The sequence below is a fragment of the Rattus norvegicus genome, chromosome 1 (genome assembly GCF_021556685.1).
Source record: "Rattus norvegicus strain SHRSP/BbbUtx chromosome 1, alternate assembly SHRSP_T2T, whole genome shotgun sequence".
Taxonomy (NCBI): Eukaryota; Metazoa; Chordata; class Mammalia; order Rodentia; family Muridae; genus Rattus; species Rattus norvegicus.
Genome location: NC_141534.1, coordinates 27,375,762 through 27,402,105, shown reverse-complemented (window position 1 = coordinate 27,402,105; position 26,344 = coordinate 27,375,762). Strand labels below are relative to the sequence as shown.

General features: G+C 42.4%; 1 protein-coding gene across 9 annotated transcripts in view; it reads right to left on the bottom strand.

Moving 5' to 3' along the window:
- The window catches only part of Tpd52l1 (TPD52 like 1), a 118,548-nt gene extending 103,470 nt beyond the window's left edge, over window positions 1-15,078 (bottom strand). For 5 of the 9 annotated variants that reach the window (NM_001440258.1, NM_001044295.2, NM_001440259.1 and 2 more), the window contains exon 1: window positions 14,957-15,078. In NM_001440258.1, the coding sequence (NP_001427187.1) occupies window positions 14,957-14,975 (19 nt within the window). In that variant the 5' untranslated portion in view covers window positions 14,976-15,078. The remainder of the gene's footprint in view (window positions 1-14,956) is intronic. The other 4 variants (XM_087591879.1, XM_087591883.1, XM_087591868.1 and 1 more) reach the window with 1 other exon arrangement.
- Between the last annotated feature and the right edge of the window lie 11,266 nt (window positions 15,079-26,344).

The following is a 26,344-nucleotide window of genomic DNA, read 5'->3' as shown; positions in this document are numbered from 1 at the left end:
TCACAAGGTAATACAAACTGTTGGTGGGGGTACTTTCTACAATTCGTCCTTTTCATCAGTGTCTGAGGGGTACAGACCCCATTTTCCAGAAATGAACACAAATATCCCATAACTCTTAGTTTCTTTTAGAAGTCATGAGATTGGGGATGGAGAGGTGGCTCGGTAGGTAAATAGTAGTACCTGCTATTAATGTAGAAAGACTTGGATTTAGGTCTTGGCAATCCAGGTGAAGTGTTACCAATCTATAACCCCAGTGACAGGAAGTATGGTGGACAGTCAGTCTAGCCTAAATGGTGAGTCCTAGATTTACTGAGAGCTCCTATCTTTGACAATACAGTGGATAATGATACAGGAATACTGTTGGGCTACACACACACACACACACACACACACACACACACACACACACACACACGCAAATATGCACACATTCATTCATACACAGACATACACACACATGAGGGGGAAGAGAAACATAAAATTAAAAACACTGACATTCTTAGATATGGGCAAAGAAATGGAACATTTAAGCTATTTTAAACTGACTATTCCTAGATCTAGTAGTAAAAATTCTGTACTGTTTCTGCAAAGCCCGTGCTGGGCAATTTAACAGAATTCTTCGTCATGTACTATAGGGCAATAAGCTGCTTAACCTCAGCCATATTAGGAAGAATATTCTCAGAGGTCTCGGGGATACCAAATTACCTTCAGATTCTATGACCTAGACCCTACCCAGATACAGAATGAATAGTGCAATTACCTTCTGCCCTTCAAACGCTCTCTGATTGTACAGAATATAAAGTGAGTTCACTATTGCAATTTGGTGCTCTGACCGCTCCTCATGCCAACATGAGCAGGTGGTTCTGAAAGTTACTAAAACCTCAGGTACAGAGTCAAGCTGTTTTCAACTTGCTGTTTTTTTTTAATTTAAATTTTAAAATATTTTGAGAATTTCATACAAGCTAACTGTATCTAAACCATTTATACATTCTTTTTTTAAGACTCTGTGTGTGTGTGTGTGTGTGTGTGTGTGTGTGTGTGTGTGTGTGCGCGCGCGCGCTATCTGGGAGCTCATCTCTAGAGGAGAACTGATTCTAAGTTTCTCAGCATCCATTGGTTTCCTGTAGTTCTGCATCTAGGAGTGGGGGCCCTGTGAAATTTCTCTGTCCACATTGGCATACTCCAACATTTCTACGTTTCCTGAGATGAGGACAATTGATTAACCATCCTTACCTAGAAAATGAAAACAGCATCCTTGTAAGTTGGATATGCTTTTCGTTGAGGTTTAGTCTGTTGCTATATGTTGTAATACTAAATACAGGCCCCCAAGACCAAGTTGCCCCAGAGATGAGACAGTGTGCTACATAGACACAAGTAATTCTACGTCGTGATCTTGCCCCCAATTTATTTCCGATTGGCGAATAAAGATTCTGCCTATTGCTGGGCAGAATGGAGATAGGCTTGGTGTTCCAGGCTTTGATTCAGAGATCATGAGGAGAAAAACAAGAAGATGGAGAGGAGAAAGACGCCATGGGTTGGTAGTCAAGAAAGCATGGCCAATGAGGGCTCTCTAGTTGGAGTTAAGAGCAGCCCAGATGAGACACAGTAAGTGATAGCGCGGGGTTACTGATAGGAAAATAGATTCTAATAGCGTAGAGGGTAAATCCGTCCAGCATTACTGCTGATTAAGACTTAGTGTAAATAATAAAAGTTGTGTGCATTTTATTCAGGAACTGAATGATCAAAGGCAGGGTAGAAGCCCCAGATTGAGCTTAAATACTCTCTACAACTTTTTAATAACACAATGTCATTTTCAGTATGTACAAGTCCAAAATGCTATTATTAGCTTCAGCGTGAATTAGTTGTAAAAATCCCATTGGGATGGAAATAAGCCACCTAATGCTCTATGAACGATTACTTGTGGTGATGAATTCTTAACTCTGCTACCCTCCATTTCTATACCATTTCTATACAGTGGAGGACCCTAGGAAAGCACATGCTTCTGATTCAGCAAAACTGGAATGAAGTTTGTCTTTCTCACTCCATTTCTGACCTCGGTTTTCCTGTCTGCAAATGAGTTAAAGGTAAAGATACCTACCTCACAGTGTTACTACACATTTCCATAAAATAATGAATGCACAGGCAGGTCTTGGCAGGAGAGGCAACCACAAACATCTACTCAGTGCTCACCATGTACAGAGCACCATTCAAACATCTCTCATACGTTAACTCACTGAGGCTTCACTAGGACCCTACCACATTAGACCTATTGTCTTTAGTCCACATGCAAAGAGGCTGAGACCCTGAGAAACCATTACTTTTCCTAGAGTCGGCTGAATTTTAAGATTAGGGTGGTAGAATTAAAATGTGGACAGGTTTCCTTGATTCCAGGGCCGTAACCACTACAGACGCCCAAGTGACTACTGGAGCCAAGGGTCTGCCATACTTGTTATTACAATCACAGCTGATACAGATTTTCTGGGATATTTATTTAACTGAATCAATAGTTTCTGAAATGTTTATTAGTTGCTATAAAGTGCTAAGTAGCAAATCTGCCAAAATGGACTCTCTGTTCATAAGTTTTTGAAGAAATCTGTAAGTCTGTTTATTCAGAATATTAAGAAATGTTAGGGAGAGCGATTTGAGATGGGCTCTAACGGTTGACAGCATCTGTTTCATTATGTTCTAATGAGTTGCGTTTGAATTGCAACAAGAATATACAACATAACCAAACACATATATGAGATGGTTTAGCAGGTAAAAGTTCTTGCTACCAGGACTGATGAACTGAATTTGATGCCCAGAATCTATACAGCAGGAGGATCAATTCCCAGAGATTGCCTTCTGACCCCCACAGGAATACTGTAGAGTATATGCATTCCCCTTGAAAGGAAAAAGTTTAAAGTTGCCCCCTAGACAAAAGTTGAAGCCAAAAGCGGGCCCTGGAACTGCCTGTTCCTGAAGCTAGTTGATCACAGAAAGAGTAATTGCACCAACTGGTTCAGCCACTTTATTCCAGAAACTAGCTAACCATAACAGTGGCTGACCATAACAGCAGCTGACCATAACAGTGGCTGACCATAATAGCAGCTGACCATAAGAGTGGTTGACCATAACAGCGGCTGACCATAAGAGTGGCTGACCATAGTAGCAGCAACTGGTTAACCATAAAGTTAGATTAAAATCTTAAAGAACAATCATGAGAAACAGGAGGTTCGTCCTTGTGATTCAGTATGGTTTTTCCTTTAAATACCCCTTCTTCCAACCATTCGAGGTCAAACTCCTCTACCCTTGCGTGGGATACGAGTCTCGACCCCAGTGCACTCGTTTCTGTCGTCCCTATCAATAAACCTCTTGTTGATTGCATCAAGATCAGTCTCTCGTGAATTCTTGGGGGGTCACGTCATCCCGAGACTTGAGTGAGGGTCTCCCCGCTTCGGGGGTCTTTTACCCTAACACTAAATAAATAAATGTATGATTTTTTACAAAAAAAATGACAGTTAAATTCCATTGTTCTAAACTTGATTTTATTTCCTGAAATGGCATGAAATTGTTATTAAAACCTGAATTGTCTCCTAATGTAATATAATCATATAGAAGCCTGCTGATATTTAGCAGGGAAGGAAGAAATGACTGTAATAAAATGGCGTAGTTGTTTACAAAGCAAGTCTTCACTCTTTGGGGGACTAGATAGTTGACTACTTGCTTGCCAGCAAGCCTGATGACCTGAATTCAGCCCCTGGGGAATCACCTGGTCAAAGGAGCGAACCAGCTCCTGAAAGTTGTCCTCTGACTGATACATGCGCTTACATACACATAAAATAAATGAATGCTATAAAAAAGAGTCCATGTTCCAAAGAGTAAAAACTATACACTGTGATATTTCACAGATCAGCATTCCTGGCCTCATTTTCTGTTTATATCCTTCCTTATTTCTTTTCATTCATTTCCAATGTATACTGACCCACTGGATTTTACCTATATATCCATATAAAACTGTTGTAAGGCCTTCCTGGCACAAGAGTCTTGAGCAAAGTATAATGTAAATTAATATTGACACTGCCATTTTAATGGGATTTGCAAACAGGTAGGAATAAACCAGTACTTATTATTTCATGACACTCATGGGCCTTTACCATTCTCCTGGGTTAAGTGTCCAAATGAAAAAAGGCACTATTGTAGTAGACTGAATAATCCTTAACTGTAAAAAGTGCAAATTAATATGAAAATAAAAAATTCCTTACAGATGTGGAGAATTTGAGGCTTTGGGGCTGTGCAATTTAGCCAGATTTAGCCAGGTGAGCCCTTAATGCCAGTGCAAATTTTTATGAGACAGGCAGAGACTCACCAAAGTTAGAATGGGGGATGTGCTGTGGCTGCGACCTCAGAAGCAGAGATCGGTACCTCTGCCAGACAAGAGTTTGAGCACCTAAAGCTGGTAGAGGAAAGGCAGTGAGTCGCAGACAAGCCCTGTCAATGCTGCCACTATGTCTCTCTGGTCTATAGAATTGTATGGGTTTCAGCTGCAAAGTGTGCAGTAATTTGAAAGCCACGGGAAGCTAAACCACTAGAAACTTGATATGCAAGGGTTAAACAACAAGGTTTTCCTTTTAGCATAAAAAACCACCAAAAACAAACAAACCAAAAAGCCCAACAGTAATAACAAAAACAAAAACCACCCAGGGAAACATAACAATGAGGCTATTTCAATTTAGAGAAGTAAAACATCAAGGTACACTTGAAAAGGATCAGGAACTTTCATTTTTAAATGGCTAACGCACATCTCAAGAGCATGCTAAATTCCTAACCAAATTTGCTTACAGGAGGTATTTCTCAATTTAAGTATGAAGTTATGCCCCAATATACACACCCTAAGTTGAAAATGCCTTAGCATGAGAAGAGCCTGAAGCAATTTAAACAATTAAACATCATAGCTTAGCACCGTTGCTCACTGTAGCATGTCAACTGTTTCATACAGCACCAAGTGGTTGACTAGAAACTGTAGCCGGCTGCCATAATCTACCATCAGAATACTGTGGGCCAGTTAGCGCTCCCTGCTGTGACAAAATGCTTGAGGAAACAGCTTGTTGCGTGAAAATATTATTCAGATTCATGGTTTCCATAACTCTGGTCCATGGCCAGCTTGCTCTATGGCTGCTGGACTGTAATGGACAGAATGCTCCTTCAATTAGAGCTCCTGTGGGACACATTTGCTTCCTTCAAGCAAAGAGGAAGTAGAGCAGGATCCCATGCGATGCGAAAGCCTCATGGACCCATGTCCTCGTCCAGGTCCCACTTCCCACCAACTCCCAGGACTGTCGTCATATTACAAAACCATCAACAGAGTCACACTTGGATTACGGTCCAGTCCTCATAATTGAACTGCCTCTCAAATGACTGCAATCACCATAGAGGCATCAAGTATTCCACACACAAGACGACAGGGAGATAATTCATAACAAAACCATAATAAGCATTGTACTGAATCCCAAGTCTGAGATAAAGATTAAAATTCTGATACAGTACAGAATGCTCATCTTTTCCACACTATTATAAAGTTCCTTCACCAGGAACACACATGAAGGCCAACTTCTCCAGGCTAACGGAAAGCAGCCAGAGGTAATGGCCTCCTGTGGGAGCTGCCCACTCTGTGCTGATCATGAGCCCCTTCTCACAAAATCACCTACTCATAATTCCCCTGTCCCCGTCCTGCCAAACTCCTTAGGGTATCTTCTTGTTTTGCTGTTAGTAATTTAGTATTTTCACAAACCCAATGAATATGTCTGGAGAATTTCATTTCCAGGTCTTTCAATGACCTGCGTCTGCATTTCTGAGCTACTTGGACAACCCATATCTGTAGCACCATTGTGCAACAAGGGGCCTCCAGTTACCAGATGCAGGCCTGATCTCTTACACATTTGCTTTCCTTTAGATTTAGAGGCAGACAGAGAGAGGGAGAGAGAGAACTGTCTCCAGTTCAGAAAACTGTAAAGTAAACCACAGGTTGCTTACACCTTGGGCATCACAGGGCTATTTTAGAATCTAAGATCAAATGCCCATTTGAGGTTCAATCCAGCTCCATCCAGCTGTGAGAGCAGAGGAGAGAGTGTTGTATGGTAGTTGGAGAGGCAGTTAAGACTTGAGTTTTATCTTTCCAGGGTCTGAGTGGGATTGGTGCTCACAATATTAACTTTGCTACTCATTGCCTATTTATCCATAAACAAGAATCTAGCCACGGTCTCACCTCCTCTGCAAAATGGAAATGACAGCTCTACCTACCTCCTTCGGTGCTACCACCGACAAATCAATACATATAAAGCATTAAGAATAGAGACAGAGGCCTGTGCCCAGACCTGAAGCAATCCCACAGTTCTCTGTATCCAAATCCCATGGCGGTAGAGAGCTGGACTCACAGAAGTGTGGACAATCTTGAGAGCTCAGGAGAGACCCCCACTTCTGCTCACATTCCTGGCCCAAAAGGAACCTGCCTAGTACCCTCTGGGTACAGGAATATAGGAAGAGTCAGCGGCAGGATCCTTCTAGTTTCTGCATGCACCTGGAGCTGAAACCAATCTCACAGCTCTCTGTACCCAAATCCCATGGGGGAGAGAGCTGGAGTCTCAGAAGTACAGATAATCCTGAGAGCTCAGAGGAGACCACATTCCTGGCCCAAGAGGAACCCATCTAATGCCTTCTGTGCCCTCTGGGCACAGGAACCTAGGAGCAGTCAGGGGCAGAAACCTTCTGGTTTCTGCCTGTGCCCAGACCTGAGTCAGGCACCAGGAGCGCTGACACATCTGAAAGCAGAAGTAAGACCAACTCTTCTGCTCCAAGCAACATAGCTGGAGGCCACAGGACACACAAACGAGGGAGCAGTCTGGGAAAGGACTCTTCTGGTCTCTGCCTATGCCTGGAGTTGAACCTGTCCCACAGCTCTCTGTACCCAGATCCAGGTGTAAGAAAACAGCTTTACAGGAGTGCTGACATACAGGCTTATAGGAGGGTCAAGTCACTGTCAGAGGTTGCAAGACAAGCAAACAAACAAGACAACCTGATGGTGAGAGGCAAGCACAGAAACCATAGCAACAGAAACCAAGACTGCTTAGCATCATCAGAGCCCAGTTCTCCCACCAAAGCAAATACTGGATATCCCAACACACTGGAAAAGCAAGATTTGGATTTAAAATCACATCTCATGAGTCTAGTACCCTCTGGGATTTTAAGAAGGACATAAATAGCTCCCTTAAAGAAATACAGGACAAAACAGGTAAATAGGTAGAAGCCCTTAAAGTGGAATCACAGAAATCCCTCAAAGAATTATAGGAAAACACAACCAAACAATAAAGAAATCACAAAGGGAGACAACCCTGGAGATAGAAAACCTAAGGATCAGGATTCATAGATGCACTGACAGAATGCAAGAGATAGAAGAGAGAATCTCAGGGGCAGAAGATTCCATAGAGAACATTGACACAACCATCAAAGAAAATGTAAAACACAAAAAGCTCCTAATCCAAAATATCCAGGAAATCCAGGACACAATGGAAAGATCAAACCTAAGGATAATAGGTATAGAAGAGAGCAAAGACTCCCAATTTAAAGCGCCAATAAATATCTTCAACAAAATTATAGAAGATAACTTCCCTAACCTAAAGAAAGAGATGCCAATAAACATACAAGAAGCCTACAGAACTCCAAATAGATTGGACCAGAAAAGAAATCCCTCCCGTCAAGTAATAGTCAAAACACCAAATGCACAAAATAAGAAAGAATATTAAAAGCAGCAAGAGAAAGAGGTTAAGGTACATATAAAGGCAGACCTATCAGAATTAAACCAGAGTTCTCAACAGAGACTATGAAAGCCAGAAGATCCTGGGCAGATGTCATACAGACCCTAAGAGAACACAAATGCCAGCCCAGGCTACTACACCCAGCAAAACCATAGATGGAGAAACCAAGACATTCCATGGAAAAACCAAATTTACATGATATCTTTCCACAAATCCAGCCCTACAAAGGATAGTAGATGGAAAACTCCAACACGAGGAGTTTACACCTTAGAAAAAGCAAGAAAGTAATTACTTTTCAGTGAACCCATAAGAAGAAAGTCACACAACCATAATTTCACCTCTAACAATAAAAATAACAGGAAATAATAATCACTATTCCTTAATATCTCTCAACATCAATGGACTCAGTTCCCCAGTAAAACGACATAGACTAACAGATGGGATACATAAAGAGGACCCAGCATGTTGCTGCATACAAGAAATATACCTCAGTGACAAAGACAAACACTTCCTCAGAGTAAAAGGCTGGAATACAATTTTCCAACCAAATGGTCCCAAGAAACAAGCTGGAGTACCCATTCTAATATCGAATAAAATAGAATTTCAACCAAAAGTTATCAAAAAAACATAAGGTAGGACACTTCTTATTCATCAAAGAAAAAATCCACCAAGATCAACTCTCAATCCTAAATATCTATACTCCAAATGCAAGGGCACCTACATTCATAAAAGAAACCTTACTAAAGCTCAAAGCACACATTGTACCTCGCACAATAATAGTGGGAAATTTCAACACCCAACTCTCATCAATGGACAAAGTATGGAAACAGAAACTGAACAAAGACATAGAGAAACTAAAAGAAGTTATGAACCAAATGAATTTAACAGATTGTTTATAGAAAATTTCATCCTAAAACAAAAGAATATACCTTCTTCTTAGTACCTCATGGTACTTTCTACAGAATTGACCATATAATCAGTCACAAAACAGGCCACAACAGATACAAGAAGATTAAAATACTTTCCTACCAGATCACCATGGACTAAGGCTGGACTTTAATAACAACAAAAATGACAAGGAGCCCACATACACATGCAAGTTGAATAACGCTCTATTCAATGATAACTTGGCAAAGGAAGAAATAAAGAAATTAAATAAATTTTAGAATTGAATGCCAATGAAGGCACAACATACCCAAACTTATGGGACACAAAGAAACCAGTGGTTAAAGGAAAACTCATAGCTCTGAGTGCCTCCAATAAGAAACTGGAGAGAGCATACATTAGGAGCTTGACAGCACACCTAAAAGCTCTAGAACAAAAAGAAACAAATACACCCAACGGGAGTGGACAGCAGGAAATAATTAAACTCAGGGTTGAAATCAGTCAAGTAGAAAGAAAAAGAACTATACAAAGAATCAACAAAACCAGGAGCTCGTTGTTTGAGAAAATCAACAAGATAGATAAACCCTTAGCCAGACTAACCAGAGGGCACAGAGATTATATGCAAATTAACAAAATCAGAAGTGAAAAGGGATACATAACAACAGAATCTGAGGAAATTTAAAAATCATCAGATCCTACTGCAAAAGCCTATATTCAACAAAACTAGAAAATCTCGATGAAATGGACAGTTTTCTAGATATATACCAGGTACCAAAGTTAAATCAGGATCACACAAGCCATCTAGACATCTCCATAACCCCTAAAGAAATAGAAGTAGTTATTAAAATTCTCCCAGGCAAAAAAACTCCAGGACCAGATGGATTTAGTGCAGAATTCTATCAGACCTTCATAGAAGATGTCATACCAATACTGTCCAAACTATTCCACAAAATAGAAACAGAAGGAGCACTACCCAATTCCTTCTATGAAGCCACAATTACGCTTACACCTAAGCCACACAAAGACCCAAAAAGAAAGAGAACTTCAGACCAATTTCCCTTATGAATATCGACGCAAAAATACTCAATAAAATTCTCACAAACCGAATCCAAAAACGCATCAAAACAATCATTCGTCATGATCAAGTAGGCTTTATCCCCAGGATACAAGGGTGATTCAAAGAAAAAAAAACATGATTATCTCAAGGCCCCTACCTAACATATTAAAAGCAATATACAGCAAGCCAGTAGCCAACATCACACTAAATTGAGTGAAACTTGAAGCAATCCCACTAAAATCAGAAACTAGACAAGGTTGCCCACTCTCTCACTACTTATTCAATATAGTACTCACAATCCTAGCCAGAGCAATCAGACAACAACAGGAAGTCAAAGTGATACAAATTGGAGAGGAAGAGGTCAAAATATCACTGTTTGCAGATGATATGATAGTATACTTAAGTGACCCCAAAAGTTCCACCAGAGAACTACTAAGCCTGATAAACAACTTCAGCAAAGTGGCTGGGTATAAAATTAACTCAAACAAATCAGTAGCCTTCCTCTACTCAAAGGATAAACAGGCTTGGAAAGAAATTAGGGAAATGACACCCTTCTCAAAAGTCACAAATAACATAAAATACTTTGGTGTGACTCTAACCAAGCAAGTGAAAGATCTGTATGACAAGTACTTCAAGTCTCTGAAGAAAGAACTTGAAGAAGATCTCAGAAGATGGAAAGACCTTCTATGCTCATGGATTGGTGGGATTAATATAGTAAACACAGGCATTTTGCCAAAAGCAATCTACACATTCAATGCAATCTCCATCAAAATTCCAACTGAAATCTTCATAGCGTTAGAAAGAGCAATTTGCAACTTCATTTGGAATAACAAAAATCCCAGGATATCGAAAACTATCCTCAACAATAAAAGAACTTCTGGGGAATCACTATGCCTGAACTCAAGCAGTATTACAGAGTATTACAGAGCCAACAAAGGCACATGGTATTGGTACAGAGACAGGCAGATAGATCAGTGGAATAGAACTGAAGACCCAAAAATGAACCCACACACCTATGGTCACTTGATCTTTGACAAAGGAGCTAAAACCATCTAGTGGAAAAGAGATAGCATTTTTCAACAAATGGTGCTGGCTCAACTGGAGGTCAGATGAATGCAAATCAATCCATTCTTATCACCCTGTACAAAGCTTAAGTCCAAGTGGATCAAGGACCTCCACATAAAACCAGATATACTGAAATTAATACAAGAAAAAGTGAGGAAGAGTCTCGAACACATGGGCACTGGAGAAAATTTCCTGAACAAAACGCCAACGGCTTATGCTCTAAGATCAAGAATGGACAAATGGGACCTCATAAAACTGCAAAGCTTTTGTAAGGCAAAGGACACCGTTATTAGGACAAAACAGCAACCTCAGATTGGGAAAAGATCTTTACCAATCTTACATCTGATAGAGGACTATATCCAATATTTACAAAGAACTCAAGAAGTTAGACTCCAGAGAGTCAAATAACCCTATTTAAAAATGGGATACAGAGCTAAACAAAGAATTCTCAGCTGAGGAATATTGAATGGCTGAGAAGTACCTAAAGAAATGTCTAACATCTTTAGTCATCAGGGAAATGCAAGTCAAAACAACCCTGAGATTCTACCTCACACCAGTCAGAATGGCTAACATAAAAAACTCAGGTGACAGCAGACGCTGGTGAGGATGTGGAGAAAGAGGAACACTTCTCCACTTCTCTTGGTGGGATTGCAAGCTGGTACAACTACTCTGAAAATGAAAATTAGACATTGCACTACCTGAGGCCCCAGCTGTACCTCTCTTGGGCATATACCCAAAAGATGCTCCAACATATAACAAAGACACACGCTCCACTATGTTCATAGCAGCCTTATTTATAATAGCCAGAAGCTGGAAAGAGCCCAGATGCCCTTCAACAGAAGAATGGATACAGAAAATGTGGTACATCTACACAATGGAGTACTAGTCAGCTATCAAAAACAATGACTTCATGAAATTCATAGGCAAATGGATGGAACTAGAAAATATCATCCTGAATGAGGTAACCCAATTCCCCCCCCCCCCAAAAAAAACCCACACATGGTATGTACTCCCTGATAAGTGGATACTAGTCCAAAAGCTCAAATTACCTAAGATACAATCCATAGACCACATGAAGCTCAAGAAGGATGACCTTTAATCCTTCCTAAAAGTGGAAAATAAACATCCATAGGAGGGGAATGGAGACAAAGTTTGGAGCAGGGACTGAAGGAATGGCCATTCAGAGCCTGCCCCACCTGGGGATACAGCCCATATACATACAGCCACCAAACCCAGACAATATTGCTGATGCCAAGAAGTGCATGCTGACGGGAGCCTGATATAGCTGTCTCCTGAGACACTCTGCCACAGCATGACAATACAGAAGTGAATGCTAGCAGCCAACCATTGAACTGAGAACGGGGTCCCGATTGGAGGAGGTAGAGAAAGGATTTAAGGAGCTGAAGAGCCCTGCAACCCCATATGAACAACGATACCAACCAAACCAGGGACTAAACCACTACCCCAAGACTAAACATGGGCAGACCCATGACTTCAGCTGCATGTGTAGCAGAGGATGGCCTTGTTGGGCACCAATGGGAGGAAAAGCCCTTGGTCCTGCCATGGCTGGACCCCCCAGTGTAGGGGAATGTCAGGGTAGGGAGGAGTGTGGTTGGAGAGGGGGAACACCCTTATAGAAGATGGGGGAGTAGGGATGGGATAGGGGGCTAATGGACTGGAAAATTTGAAAAAAAATCCAATAAAAATAAATTAAAAAAAAACAAGTATAGAGGCAGAGACAAAACAAACAAGACTAAGCTACTTTGACTATTGATAACTGGTCCTAAAGTCTAGGATTCTCTCATTGTAGTGTGTGGCACTCTCCTGTCAGTACCCTGTGGTGGTTTTACATCTTAGTTTGTGAAGTAAGAGCCACATTCATCTTATTCTCTGCTTTGAGTTTCATGAAGTGGAAATCAAGTCTGGTCTTGCTGATCTGATGCTCTGTCTGCAAGAAGATAGCACTCAATATTTGCTCACAGATGAAGTAACGAGGGCATTTCTAAGTCTACAGCTTCAGGGACCATCAGAATTCAGGTGGGTGCTTTTTCACTACTGTAATTCTTTTACTATTTTATTGAATAATAGAATCACTTGGGTAGCTTTCAAGTATTCTCATGGTCAGACCCCAGGGATTCCAGAATGACTGCTATGGGATCTGCCCAGTCCACTTGAGTCCATATCCATGGGGTCTTCAAACTTGCCCATAATTAAATGCAGATAAATAATACTTGAAAAAAACTATCTGAATGTGTACGGACTTTTCTCCATTGTCATTCCGTTGTCACTAATAAGTGATCTGCGGACTATTGAAAGTGTACAGGAGATGAATAAGAGGTCCTAGGCAGATATCAAATACACTTGAGATCCTTGGGGTTTAATTTTTTTTGACTGTAAGTGGTGTGTGTGTGTGTGTGTGTGTGTGTGTGTGTGTGTGTGTGTGTGTGTGTCCCACAGAGACCAGAAGAGGGCATCCAATCCCCTAAAGCTGAGTTGTGTAGATAACCAAACTTAGGTCCTTTGCAAGAGCAGTACAGCTCTTAAGCACTGAACTGTCTCCATCAGAGATTTTGGTGTCTTTATAAGGGTCCTGGTGTCAATTCTCGACAATACTTAGAAATAAATGCATTCTAGTCTGAAAGTCAGGTGGGAACGCTCCAGTACTGTCAGTGTCTGCTTCCGTTCAGAAACAAAGGCATCTGCTGGACGAGTCTGACCAGCAACCAGGGCTCTCCACTTGCTGAATGTCAGCAGGGACCTTCCCCCAGCCACATCTGTAAGCTTTTGTTACATGCAAGCTTTCTCAAAGAACTCTATCAGTTTAGTCACACACACTCCTCAGTCCCAGATCAGCATCAGCATCTGGGTAGTTTCCTCATCTTTCACAGACTTCCTCCCAGCCCACATCTGATCATGTGGTCTGCCTCAATGAAGACTCTTGTTATTCTAGAAGGGTTTAGGCAGAATCCTTCTCGCTCCTTCCTGATGCTTCCCCAGTAACCCTACGTCCACTGACTCCCACACTACCCACACAGCTGGACGTTGTTCATGCTTTTGGGATTTGGGGTTCGAGCTCAACTCCAGGGTCTGGAACTGCCTTTAGTTGCACTCTCCTTTCCTCTTCAGATAATGGGTGTGTGTTAGGGAGGGGGGGTGTGCTGCAGCTTCCGGGCAGGGCCTTGGCTGATTCTTTGACCAAAGAAGAGTATGGTTCATGTTGTTCAGACTATTGTGATCCTGGCAGCAAACCAACTGAGTGACTCCAGACCTACAGACTGCCAAAACTGCCCTCATTCCAGCTGCTTTTGCCCCTAGAATGCATGAGGTCCGGAACCTCTTTGCTTCATTAAAATAAAAAACAAAGTTTATTTATTTTAAAAGGCACCACAGAATTCCTCAGTGGGAAGAAAGGTAGTCCTGATGGCATTAATGCAACCCATTCCTTCTGAGTGTCGCTTCCAAAGTGGATTTCTGAGCGCTTTCGTCCTCACTGTCTCTCGCCCCACATAGGACCACCTCCCATCCTTTCTAAGGAAAGGATGAAAAACCAGGTCAGGGTTATCAGTCTGGAGGCGGGGGCCAGGGGGTGGGAATGGGGGGAGTTGTGAAGCTCTTTTGCCATTGAAAGGCCAATCATCCCCCCCCCCCCCCCCCGCTGCAGCCCCTGTATAGCAGGGACACTGAATCTTCACAAAACTACCACCTCTCTCGCGTCCGCGCCGAACTTGTGAACAGCGGGACGTGAGCTCCAGGGCCCGAATCCCAAGGAACCAGCTCCCCCGCCCCCACCGCCCACCCCCGGTGGGTGGAGAGCAGCGCAGGGATCCGGAGCCTACACAACAGGTCCTTTGAGCACCTTCCAGGATGAGGAAGTGTGGCCCACAGACTGCTAGAAGGGACAACACAGTGCAGACAAGGACACAATCCCCTGAGGACCGGCTACTCAGTTTTTGGGTCCCCATTCCTTCCCTGGTCCCCAGCCCCACCGCAAAATTTGAGTTAGGCAAAGGATGCAAGCGTGATCCCGAAGGCGCGCGTCGGCTCCGAGTTCCATCCGCGTAGGATGTCCCTGTCTGTCCGGGAGTAAAGTTAGGTAAAGGAAGAGAGTCTCTCTGGGCTTCTGAGGACCAGACCTCGGGGGCGACCGGCGACCACCCACCTTGTGCCTGCGCCTCCATGGTGGCCGGCGTGGAGCTGAGCGCGGCGGGGAATCCACGGACTCCTCGCAGAGCAGCAGATGGTAGCGGTGCCCGAGCTCGGAAGACTGCCAGCCACGCCGCCCGTGCCCTCTTCTGGGCGAGCGTTGCGTGGAGGAGGCGGGGGACTGCGGGCGGCCACCACTGGCCGCTGCTGGTTACCTCCGCCCCTTCCAGTCCACCTGGTCCACCCAGCGCAGCGGAGAATGCCAGGTTGGGCGCCACCTACTGGCCGCTCTGCGCACCCAGTGGGCGGCTTCCCCTCCAAGGTGCAAATGCCCAGACAACCAGAAGCCTGCAAGATAAGACACAAATGCCTTGGCAGGAAGGAGATAGGGAGGGTAGGGGTACAATGCTGAGCCACTGGTTCTGGTGGAGACGGTAGTGTTAGGTTCCTGGGCGCCCCAGTACCATATTTTTGTCAACTGCCCATTACATAACTTTATTTTATATGCCCGTTTAAAGAACTCTTACTTAATGTAATTGGTTCATCTAACATTGAGTATACAGAGCTGTAACTCAGACCAAAACATAAGTTATTAAGGTTATGTAATGTGTAAACTTCCTCTGTAAAGTTCATCACTCTCTACTGTACTTAGGGGGTTGGGCATGGATTCAGTCTCAAACAAAAGTCTGAAATGAGGCTAGGCAGTGTTGGTTTGGGGGTAGGTTAAGTCTCAGTATTTTGAGACTTAACAGAAGAAATAACAGAAGAAAAGCTGTGTTTGGTGTTATCATGTGCCTTGTTATCCAGAGCCTGTAGGCTGTGCCACTGCGTTGGTGGAGTAGTCCTTTTTAGAGAAGACTGAAACTTCAGTCCTGTGTCAAGGCTAGTCTGGAAGTGTAACTGGAAAACCAGTAGTATGAATGGGCGTTCACATGTCACCTCCACCAGTTTCTACCTACTTCCTTTTCCTCAGCATCTCACAAACTCCACAAAGCACAGTCTAGCATTTTCTTACGCCTGGTGTTACATAGTTTGCATTTTTTTTTTTTTTTTGGTGAAAGGGTGTCATTCTCTTTCTCTATAAAATAGATGAGAAAGTCTGGTGAGATTGAAGGTGGTTATTATATGAAATCTCCCGTAATTTCAGCCAAAGAGCCTCAACCAGATTTACAGCTCAGGAAAGATAGTGAATAATCAATCAAAAAGTCCTATTTTCACCACATCCAAGTTACTCTCAAAGTTACAGGCTAGAAATATGAATGGTGTCCTTTCCCTTGAGAGAAAGAATGCTGGTGGTTTTGGGGCATGTACACAAACAGGTGGTTTTTGGTTGGTTGGTTTTGTCTGTTTTTCTCAGTTTTGTGCTGAAGATCTCATAGGTATGTAATCATTTTCATGACATTTACCCTATAATGACTTTTAGTGAAAGTAACTAGGAAGGTTCAAAGTGGCAAATGGATGAATAAATCACTTTTAGAGCCTATTCAGTTTTTCTGGTCTTCTTAATCCTAGAAATTACACATCGGGTCACAACAGTTGACTCCCAGCAGTTAAAATGAGCTAACGTTGTGCCTGACTTTTCATCTCTAGCCACCTACTTTCGTCTGGCTTGTTTCCAATTGCTAAAACTTTAAGCTTCTGCCCTTTTAACATTTTGGTCATTTTTTTAATGATCATAAGACTTGGACATTCGTTCTTTGCCCTAGGGATTTGGCTAGATTCCAAGACTATAAATGAAGGGCACAATTCTCCCTTCCCTTTCAAGGGGTTCATGATCTATTGAAAAGGAAGGATAAACAGATCCTTCATGAATCGAGTGAAGGTACTGAGAGCTGTGCAAGGCAAGGCCCAAATGCCTGAGTTCACCACCACTACAGACATCTCAAGTCAGACCCTGGTGAGGAAATTTGTTTTACTTCATCTGAATCTTGAAGGATGTCTAAGCAGCCAAATAGTTGTGTGACCCCCCGTATTTGTTACTTTTTATTGTCACTGCAGACAGATATCAGACATGAAGCCACTTAGGGGAGAAGAGCCCCATTTCTGTCTCAAGGTATGAGGAGACATGGTAGATGATGGCAGAGACAGGACGCCAGTGGATGTGTATATGGCTGTGTCGGGGGAAGCTTGAGGTTGCTTGCTTACATTTCAGCAAACCAGGAAGGGAGGAGAGGGAGTGGGTGGAAAGAGGGAGAGAGAAGAAGAGAGAGGGGAGGGAAGAAGGGAAAGAGAGATAGGAAGAGAGGGAAGCATAGAAGGGAAGGAGGAAAGGAGAGAAGGAGAAGGAAGGGGAGGGGAGGAAACAGAGGAAGAGAGGGGGGAAGGAGAGAGGGAGAGAGAGAATGAAGAAAGGAGAAAAAGAGAGAGAGACAGAAAGAGACAGAGACAGAGACAGAGACAGAGAGAGAGAGAGAGAGAGAGAGAGAGAGAGAGAGAGAGAGAGAGACTGATGCAGCTTGGCTACAATGCACAAACCCTCCCTTCCTCACTCCTTTCCTTCAGTGTGAGCTTGTCCTCTCAAAATTTCCACTGTCTCACAAGTCAGCAGTACTAGCTAGAGACTAAGAGGTCGAACACATGAACTTCTGTTTTTTAACCTTCAAACCAGAACACTGCCAAGCTGCGACTTAGCTGAGAAAATGTGACTCAAGTCAACAAGTAAGAAGCTTCCTTTTCCTTCTCACAATCATGGAGTTCCTCAGCCTCTTGAAAGCTTACACAAGCAAGTTCCTTGTCTTTTTAGCGGCTATGCCTGGAGCACAACACACAGGTGTGAGATAGTTAATGCGTTCTGGACCTCTCTGAGAGGCTCATTCTGAAGAAGTAATGGTGTAGAGGACAGCATTGATGGCCAAGGGAAGGCAAGCTGGCCTGAAGCAGCTCTAGGCTGTTGATCATGCACAGTGCTGAGGGTGCTCATGGGATGTGGGCAGTGTTGGGATAGAAATTACGGCTTGTGTCTGGACAAACCACACAAAGCCAACATGGTCCCATGTGGAAGGAGACTATTGGGATAATGGAGACAAGGGTTGGGGGGAGCAAGAGAGGGAGAAGAAAGAGAAAGAGAAGAGAGAGAAAGAGAAGAGAAAGAAAGAGAAGAGGAAGAAAGAGAAGGAGGCAGAAAAGGTCTGCCGTTTCTTTGAAATGTGATGTAACTGCTCCCAGGTGAAGGTGGGTGCTGAACTAAATGCATGCTGGGATTGTATGGCCATTGCCATGGCAATAGATAAGCAAGCGACCAGGTGGCGTCACTGCTGGAGGCGAACGTGGCTCCTCATGCCAACAGGCAGGGCATAAAAATAAGGTGGAAGATTGGACTGGCAAAATACAAAGCAAAAACTGTTCCTCTTCTTCACGATCCTAGCTAGACGGAGCACCTGAGCTTTGGGGTACATTAGACTCCCACTCTGAAAACCGCCTGCTGTATGGCTAATGTAAGTCTTAGCCTGGCAGTGCCCAGCTTTCTGCATTTTGTGGTATTTGTCGATGTGTTTGTTCTCATCTTCCTGCCCCATTGGCATTCACGAAGCATTGACCCCAGCATCCTGAGCATGAGGACGGAATGAGGGGCTTTTCGTCATTTCTGTCCCTGGGCTCATTTCCAGACAATCTAATATATTTTATATTTTGAAAGCTCTCTGGGCAGTATTGATATTCTCTTAAAACTGAGAACAGCTGTTAGATATTATCCACAGCAAAGATGAAAGGCAGTGATTCTCCAGCTTAAATTAAAATGTTGTCCCGGGTAAATACATGTAAGGAGAGAGGAATATGAGAAGAAAGATCAACGGTCTTTGTCCCTAAATGAAGAAGAATTGGAGAGGGCATGGAAACTGGAGAAGGCAGATATTCAAGAAGAGGCAGACATGAGTCCCTCTGTGTGTCCCACCGTCTGTCCTTTGCCAACCTGTGCCAAACAGGGAAGGCCTGACCACTCTGTTTCAAGCTTTCACTCCTACTTTTAGTCATGGGCAGAGTTTTTTGGAGATGTGTGTGTGTGTGTGTGTGTGTGTGTGTGTGTGTGTGTGTGTGTGTTATGTATATAACATATCTATAAGTTTTCAGGACTTTCAAGCAGTGTGAAAGACAATTGGGACTTTCCTTGAGCACCATGTAGGGTGTGAGTGAGAGGAAGAAACGCCCTCCCTGAGTAGGGCAAAGGATTGGGGAGAGACCATATGAATTCCTGAATTCATTGCTTTTTTTCTATCCCTGAAAATCTTCCTGTTCTGGGGAGGATAAAAAATGGAAGTTCATCTACACAGATTTTTGTGGAGGCCAGGGGAGATGTGGCATTGGTTTTGCCAGGACCACCAAAATAGAAGCCAAGAGGAAGTAAAGACCACATGAGTAGAACAACAGCAGGGAGCTTAGGGCCCACCAGGGAGAGTAAACAGGCTGTCAGCATCATCAAACCAAGCATGGATCTGCTTAGGGCTTTCCATTCCTGCAATGCTCACCCTGTCCATACAGCCAAGAAGAGCTGTTGTTACCTAGAAGAGAAAAGGACTATTGGATCTGAAAATCAAATTAACTTTTACTTCATGACCCTCTAACACACACACACACACACACACACATACACACACACACACACACACACACACACACACACACTCGGGGGTGGGGGGAGGAGAGGCAGAGAGAAAGAGAGATAGAGACAAAGACACACACAGAGAAAACAAACTAGAGAGATTTGTTTGAAATAAAGACATCTAAATCATGTAAGAGACAATCCAACATAAATGTAATTGCCCCAAACTATAACAATAGATTGTACAATGAATCTAGACCAACTACCCAAAAGACAGGCACTATTGAGCAATTGAGACAATAATCACAGAAACACATTCATTTCATGATATCTATCCCTCACAAAATTGAGTCCTTAACAGACTTTATAAAACTTTATATAACATGTTTTACTCAAACTCAGTTAGTGAGTGAATCTATCTTGCTTTTTCTAAGTCCCACCAGTATCTCCAGACATATTCACTACTCCATAAAGTATTCCTAGAAGTCCAGACAATTCAGAGGATAAAGCACTTCCTTTGCTTGCTAAAAAAGGAGTATTTAATTGTGCTCTCAGGATCATAAATACCCCTAATACTGTACACAATATAATCACTTTAAAATTGATGTCTTAGGGTTTTACTGCTGTGAATAGACACCATGACCAAGACAATTCTTATAAGGACAGCATTTAATTAGATCTACCTTGCAAGTTCAGAGGTTCAGTCCATTATCATTAAGGCAGGAACATGGCAGCATCCAGGCAGGCATGTACAGGAGGAGCTGAGAGTTCTACATCTTCATCTGAAGGCTGCAAGCAAAATACTAGCTTCTAGGCAGTTAGGATGAGAGTCTTAGAGCCCACACCTACAGTGTGAGCCTTACTCCAACAGAGCCTCACCTTCTAATAGTACCACTCCCTGGGCACAGCATACACAAACAATCACAATTGAGATCTGTAAAAAAGAATGCAGTCTGTAAAATACATTTTTAAAAAAGTTTTAATGCAGTGTTTCGTGACCTTGGCCATCGCTATGCTTCATGAATAGTTAGTTCTTTGTTGTTTTGTAGGATGTTTAGGGACAGCATGGACATCTGGCCAATGGCAGCTATAACACTGTGACAATCAAAAGTGAAAGGCAGGCCTTCACTTCGGTCTTGAGGACTCTCGATTATTATGGACAGAAATGATTACCATGCTGAAGAGATTTACAGAAAACGATGTCTTTCAAGCCTAGTAGGGTTGGGGAAGAGAACAGCATTGCCTTCTTTCCCACAATGACCTGTTAGAATTCTTCTGTCTCCTGTGTTACCCACTTCTTACACAGATTCTCCATCAAAAAGACCTGAAAGGAGCTTTGCCTCTTCATTATTTTAAGGTTTATTTTATTATTTTAATCGTGTGTACATGCATATGCATGCAAGAGAGTGTAAATGCACTGAGGCCAGAGACATTAGATACTCACAAGCTGGAGTTATGACTGCGATGTGCAGTTCAGTATGAGTGCTTGAAACTAACCTTGGGTACTTTGGGAAAAGCAGTATGTGCCCTTAAACATGAAGCTGTTTCTCCAGAGACTCATCTCTTAAGCAGCAAGAGAAAGATGAATGGCTGACATGGCTATTGCTTTAGACCTCTGCATGGAGAAAGTTCTGGAAATCCTTCCTGCTGCTTTACTTTAATTGAACAGAAGCAAGTCAGGTCTGCCATGGGAGAGGTGCATTTGATGCTGAACTGGCTAGTTTCCTCGTCCAATCTTTTTTCTTGAGAGATGGGCAACAAAAATATTAGAAAGTTGGTATTATCGAGACCTTTGGCTGGGATGTTACAATCAGAGACCGAATCCTAGAAATGCTCTGGGAGGATACAGTTTTGTTTATTTTTAACATGTACTTTCTGCTTAGAATGCAGATGATATAAACAACACATCTCAGAGAACTTATTAATGACATCAATCAAAAAAAAAAAAAAAACTACCCACACCCGCGGATCCCGGCCCGCAGCAGCTGTCTGCCCCCAGACCCTGTGAGAGAGAGACCCAACCGCCTGGTCAGGTGGGCACTCCTGAGGCTGCAGAGCGGAAGAGACCACCAACACTGCTCACCCCTGCCCACATCCCTGGCCCAAGAAGAAACTGTATAAGGCCTCTGGGCTCCCGTGGGGGAGGGCCCAGGAGCGGCAGGACCCCTGCCTGAGACACCACCGGAACCTGAGGGAAACAGACTGGATAAACAGTTCTCTGCACCCAAATCCCGTGGGAGGGAGAGCTGAACCTTCAGAGAGGCAGACAAGCCTGGGAAACCAGAAGAGACTGCTCTCTGCACACACATCTTGGACGCCAGAGGAAAAAGCCAAAGACCATCTGGAACCCTGGTGCACTGAAGCTCCCGGAAGGGGCGGCACAGGTCTTCCTGGTTGCTGCCGCCGCAGAGAGCCCGTGGGCAGCACCCCACGAGCGAACCTGAGCCTCGGGACCACAGGTAAGACCAAATTTTCTGCTGCAAGAAAGCTGCCTGGTGAACTCAAGACACAGGCCCACAGGAACAGCTGAAGACCTGTAGAGAGGAAAAACTACACGCCCGAAAGCAGAACACTCTGTCCCCATAACTGACTGAAAGAGAGGAAAACAGGTCTACAGCACTCCTGACACACAGGCTTATAGGACAGTCTAGCCACTGTCAGAAATAGCAGAACAAAGTAACACTAGAGATAATCTGATGGCAAGAGGCAAGCGCAGGAACCCAAGCAACAGAAACCAAGACTACATGGCACCATCGGAGCCCAATTCTCCCATCAAAACAAACATAGAATATCCAAACACACCAGAAAAGCAAGATCTAGTTTCAAAATCATTTTTGATCATGATGCTGGAGGACTTCAAGAAAGACGTGAAGAACTCCCTTAGAGAACAAGTAGAAGCCTACAGAGAGGAATCACAAAAATCCCTGAAAGAATTCCAGGAAAACATAAATAAACAAGTAGAAGCCCATAGAGAGGAGACACAAAAATCCCTGAAAGAATTCCAGGAAAACATAAATAAACAAGTAGAAGCCCATAGAGAGGAGACACAAAAATCCCTGAAAGAAATCCAGGAAAACACAATCAAACAGTTGAAGGAATTAAAAATGGAAATAGAAGCAATCAAGAAAGAACACATGGAAACAACCCTGGATATAGAAAACCAAAAGAAGAGACAAGGAGCTGTAGATACAAGCTTCACCAACAGAATACAAGAGATGGAAGAGAGAATCTCAGGAGCAGAAGATTCCATAGAAATCATTGACTCAACTGTCAAAGATAATGTAAAGCGGAAAAAGCTACTGGTCCAAAACATACAGGAAATCCAGGACACAATGAGAAGATCAAACCTAAGGATAATAGGTATAGAAGAGAGTGAAGACTCCCAGCTCAAATTACCAGTAAATATCTTCAACAAAATCATAGAAGAAAACTTCCCTAACCTAAAAAAAGAGATACCCATAGACATACAAGAAGCCTACAGAACTCCAAATAGATTGGACCAGAAAAGAAACACCTCCCGTCACATAATTGTCAAAACACCAAACGCACAAAATAAAGAAAGAATATTAAAAGCAGTAAGGGAAAAAGGTCAAGTAACATATAAAGGGAGACCTATCAGAATCACACCAGACTTCTCGCCAGAAACTATGAAGGCCAGAAGATCCTGGACTGATGTCATACAGACCCTAAGAGAACACAAATGCCAGCCCAGGTTACTGTATCCAGCAAAACTCTCAATTAACATAGATGGAGAAACCAAGCTATTCCATGACAAAACCAAGTTTACACAATATCTTTCTACAAATCCAGCACTACAAAGGATAATAAATGGTAAAGCCCAACATAAGGAGGCAAGCTATACCCTAGAAGAAGCAAGAAACTAATCGTCTTGGCAACAAAACAAAGAGAATGAAAGCACACAAACATAACCTCACATCCAAATATGAATATAACGAGAAGCAATAATCACTATTCCTTAATATCTCTCAATATCAATGGCCTCAACTCCCCAATAAAAAGACATAGATTAACAAACTGGATACGCAATGAGGACCCTGCATTCTGCTGCCTCCAGGAAACACACCTCAGACACAAAGACAGACACTACCTCAGAGTGAAAGGCTGGAAAACAACTTTCCAAGCAAATGGTCAGAAGAAGCAAGCTGGAGTAGCCATTCTAATATCAAATAAAATCAATTTCCAACTAAAAGTCATCAAAAAAGATAAGGAAGGACACTTCATATTCATCAAAGGAAAAATCCACCAAGATGAACTCTCAATCCTAAATATCTATGCCCCAAATACAAGGGCACCTACATACGTAAAAGAAACCTTACTAAAGCTCAAAACACACATTGCACCTCACACAATAATAGTGGGAGATTTCAACACCCCACTCTCATCAATGGACAGATCATGGAAACAGAAATTAAACAGTGATGTCGACAGACTAAGAGAAGTCATGAGCCAAATGGACTTAACGGATATTTATAGAACATTCTATCCTAAAGCAAAAGGATATACCTTCTTCTCAGCTCCTCATGGTACTTTCTCCAAAATTGACCATATAATTGGTCAAAAAACGGGCCTCAACAGGTACAGAAAGATAGAAATAATCCCATGCGTGCTATCGGACCACCACGGCCTAAAAGTGGTCTTCAATAACAAAAAGGGAAGAATGCCCACATATACGTGGAAATTGAACAATGCTCTACTCAATGATAACCTGGTCAAGGAAGAAATAAAGAAAGAAATTAAAAACTTTTTAGAATTTAATGAAAATGAAGATACAACATACCCAAACTTATGGGACACAATGAAAGCTGTGCTAAGAGGAAAACTCATAGCGTTGAGTGCCTGCAGAAAGAAACAGGAAAGAGCATATGTCAGCAGCTTGACAGCACACCTAAAAGCTCTAGAACAAAAAGAAGCAAATACACCCAGGAGGAGTAGAAGGCAGGAAATAATCAAACTCAGAGCTGAAATCAACCAAGTAGAAACAAAAAGGACCATAGAAAGAATCAACAGAACCAAAAGTTGGTTCTTTGAGAAAATCAACAAGATAGATAAACCCTTAGCCAGACTAACGAGAGGACACAGAGAGTGCGTCCAAATTAACAAAATCAGAAATGAAAAGGGAGACATAACAACAGATTCAGAGGAAATTCAAAAATTCATCAGATCTTACTATAAAAACCTATATTCAACAAAACTTGAAAATCTTCAGGAAATGGACAATTTCCTAGACAGATACCAGGTATCGAAGTTAAATCAGGAACAGATAAACCAGTTAAACAACCCCATAACTCCTAAGGAAATAGAAGCAGTCATTAAAAGTCTCCCAACCAAAAAGAGCCCAGGTCCAGACGGGTTTAGTGCAGAATTCTATCAAACCTTCATAGAAGACCTCATACCAATATTATCCAAACTATTCCACAAAATTGAAACAGATGGAGCCCTACCGAATTCCTTCTACGAAGCCACAATTACTCTTATACCTAAACCACACAAAGACACAACAAAGAAAGAGAACTTCAGACCAATTTCCCTTATGAATATCGATGCAAAAATACTCAATAAAATTCTGGCAAACCGAAATAAGAGCACATCAAAACAATCATCCACCATGATCAAGTAGGCTTCATCCCAGGCATGCAGGGATGGTTTAATATACGGAAAACCATCAACGTGATCCATTATATAAAGAAACTGAAAGAACAGAACCACATGATCATTTCATTAGATGCTGAGAAAGCATTTGACAAAATTCAACACCCCTTCATGATAAAAGTCCTGGAAAGAATAGGAATTCAAAGCCCATACCTAAACATAGTAAAAGCCATATACAGCAAACCAGTTGCTAACATTAAACTAAATGGAGAGAAACTTGAAGCAATCCCACTAAAATCAGGGACTAGACAAGGCTGCCCACTCTCTCCCTACTTATTCAATATAGTTCTTGAAGTTCTAGCCAGAGCAATCAGACAACAAAAGGAGATCAAGTGGATACAGATGGGAAAAGAAGAGGTCAAAATATCACTATTTGCAGATGACATGATAGTATATTTAAGTGATCCCAAAAGTTCCACCAGTGAACTACTAAAGCTGATAAACAACTTCAGCAAAGTGGCTGTGTATAAAATTAACTCAAATAAATCAGTTGCCTTCCTCTATACAAAAGAGAAACAAGCCGAGAGAGAAATTAGGGAAACGACACCCTTCATAATAGACCCAAATAATATAAAGTACCTCGGTGTGACTTTAACCAAGCAAGTAAAAGATCTGTACAATAAGAACTTCAAGACACTGAGGAAAGAAATTGAAGAAGACCTCAGAAGATGGAAAGATCTCCCATGCTCATGGATTGGCAGGATTAATATAGTAAAAATGGCCATTTTACCAAAAGCAATCTACAGATTCAATGCAATCCCCATCAAAATACCAATCCATTTCTTCAAAGAGTTAGACAGAACAATTTGCAAATTCATCTGGAATAACAAAAAACCCAGGATAGCTAAAGCTATCCTCAACAATAAAAGGACTTCAGGGGGAATCACTATCCCTGAACTCAAGCAGTATTACAGAGCAATAGTGATAAAAACTGCATGGTATTGGTACAGAGACAGACAGATAGACCAATGGAATAGAATTGAAGACCCAGAAATGAACCCACACACCTATGGTCACTTGATTTTTGACAAAGGAGCCAAAATCATCCAATGGAAAAAAGATAGCATTTTCAGCAAATGGTGCTGGTTCAACTGGAGGGCAACATGTAGAAGAATGCAGATCGATCCATGCTTATCACCCTGTACAAAGCTTAAGTCCAAGTGGATCAAGGACCTCCACATCAAACCGGACACACTCAAA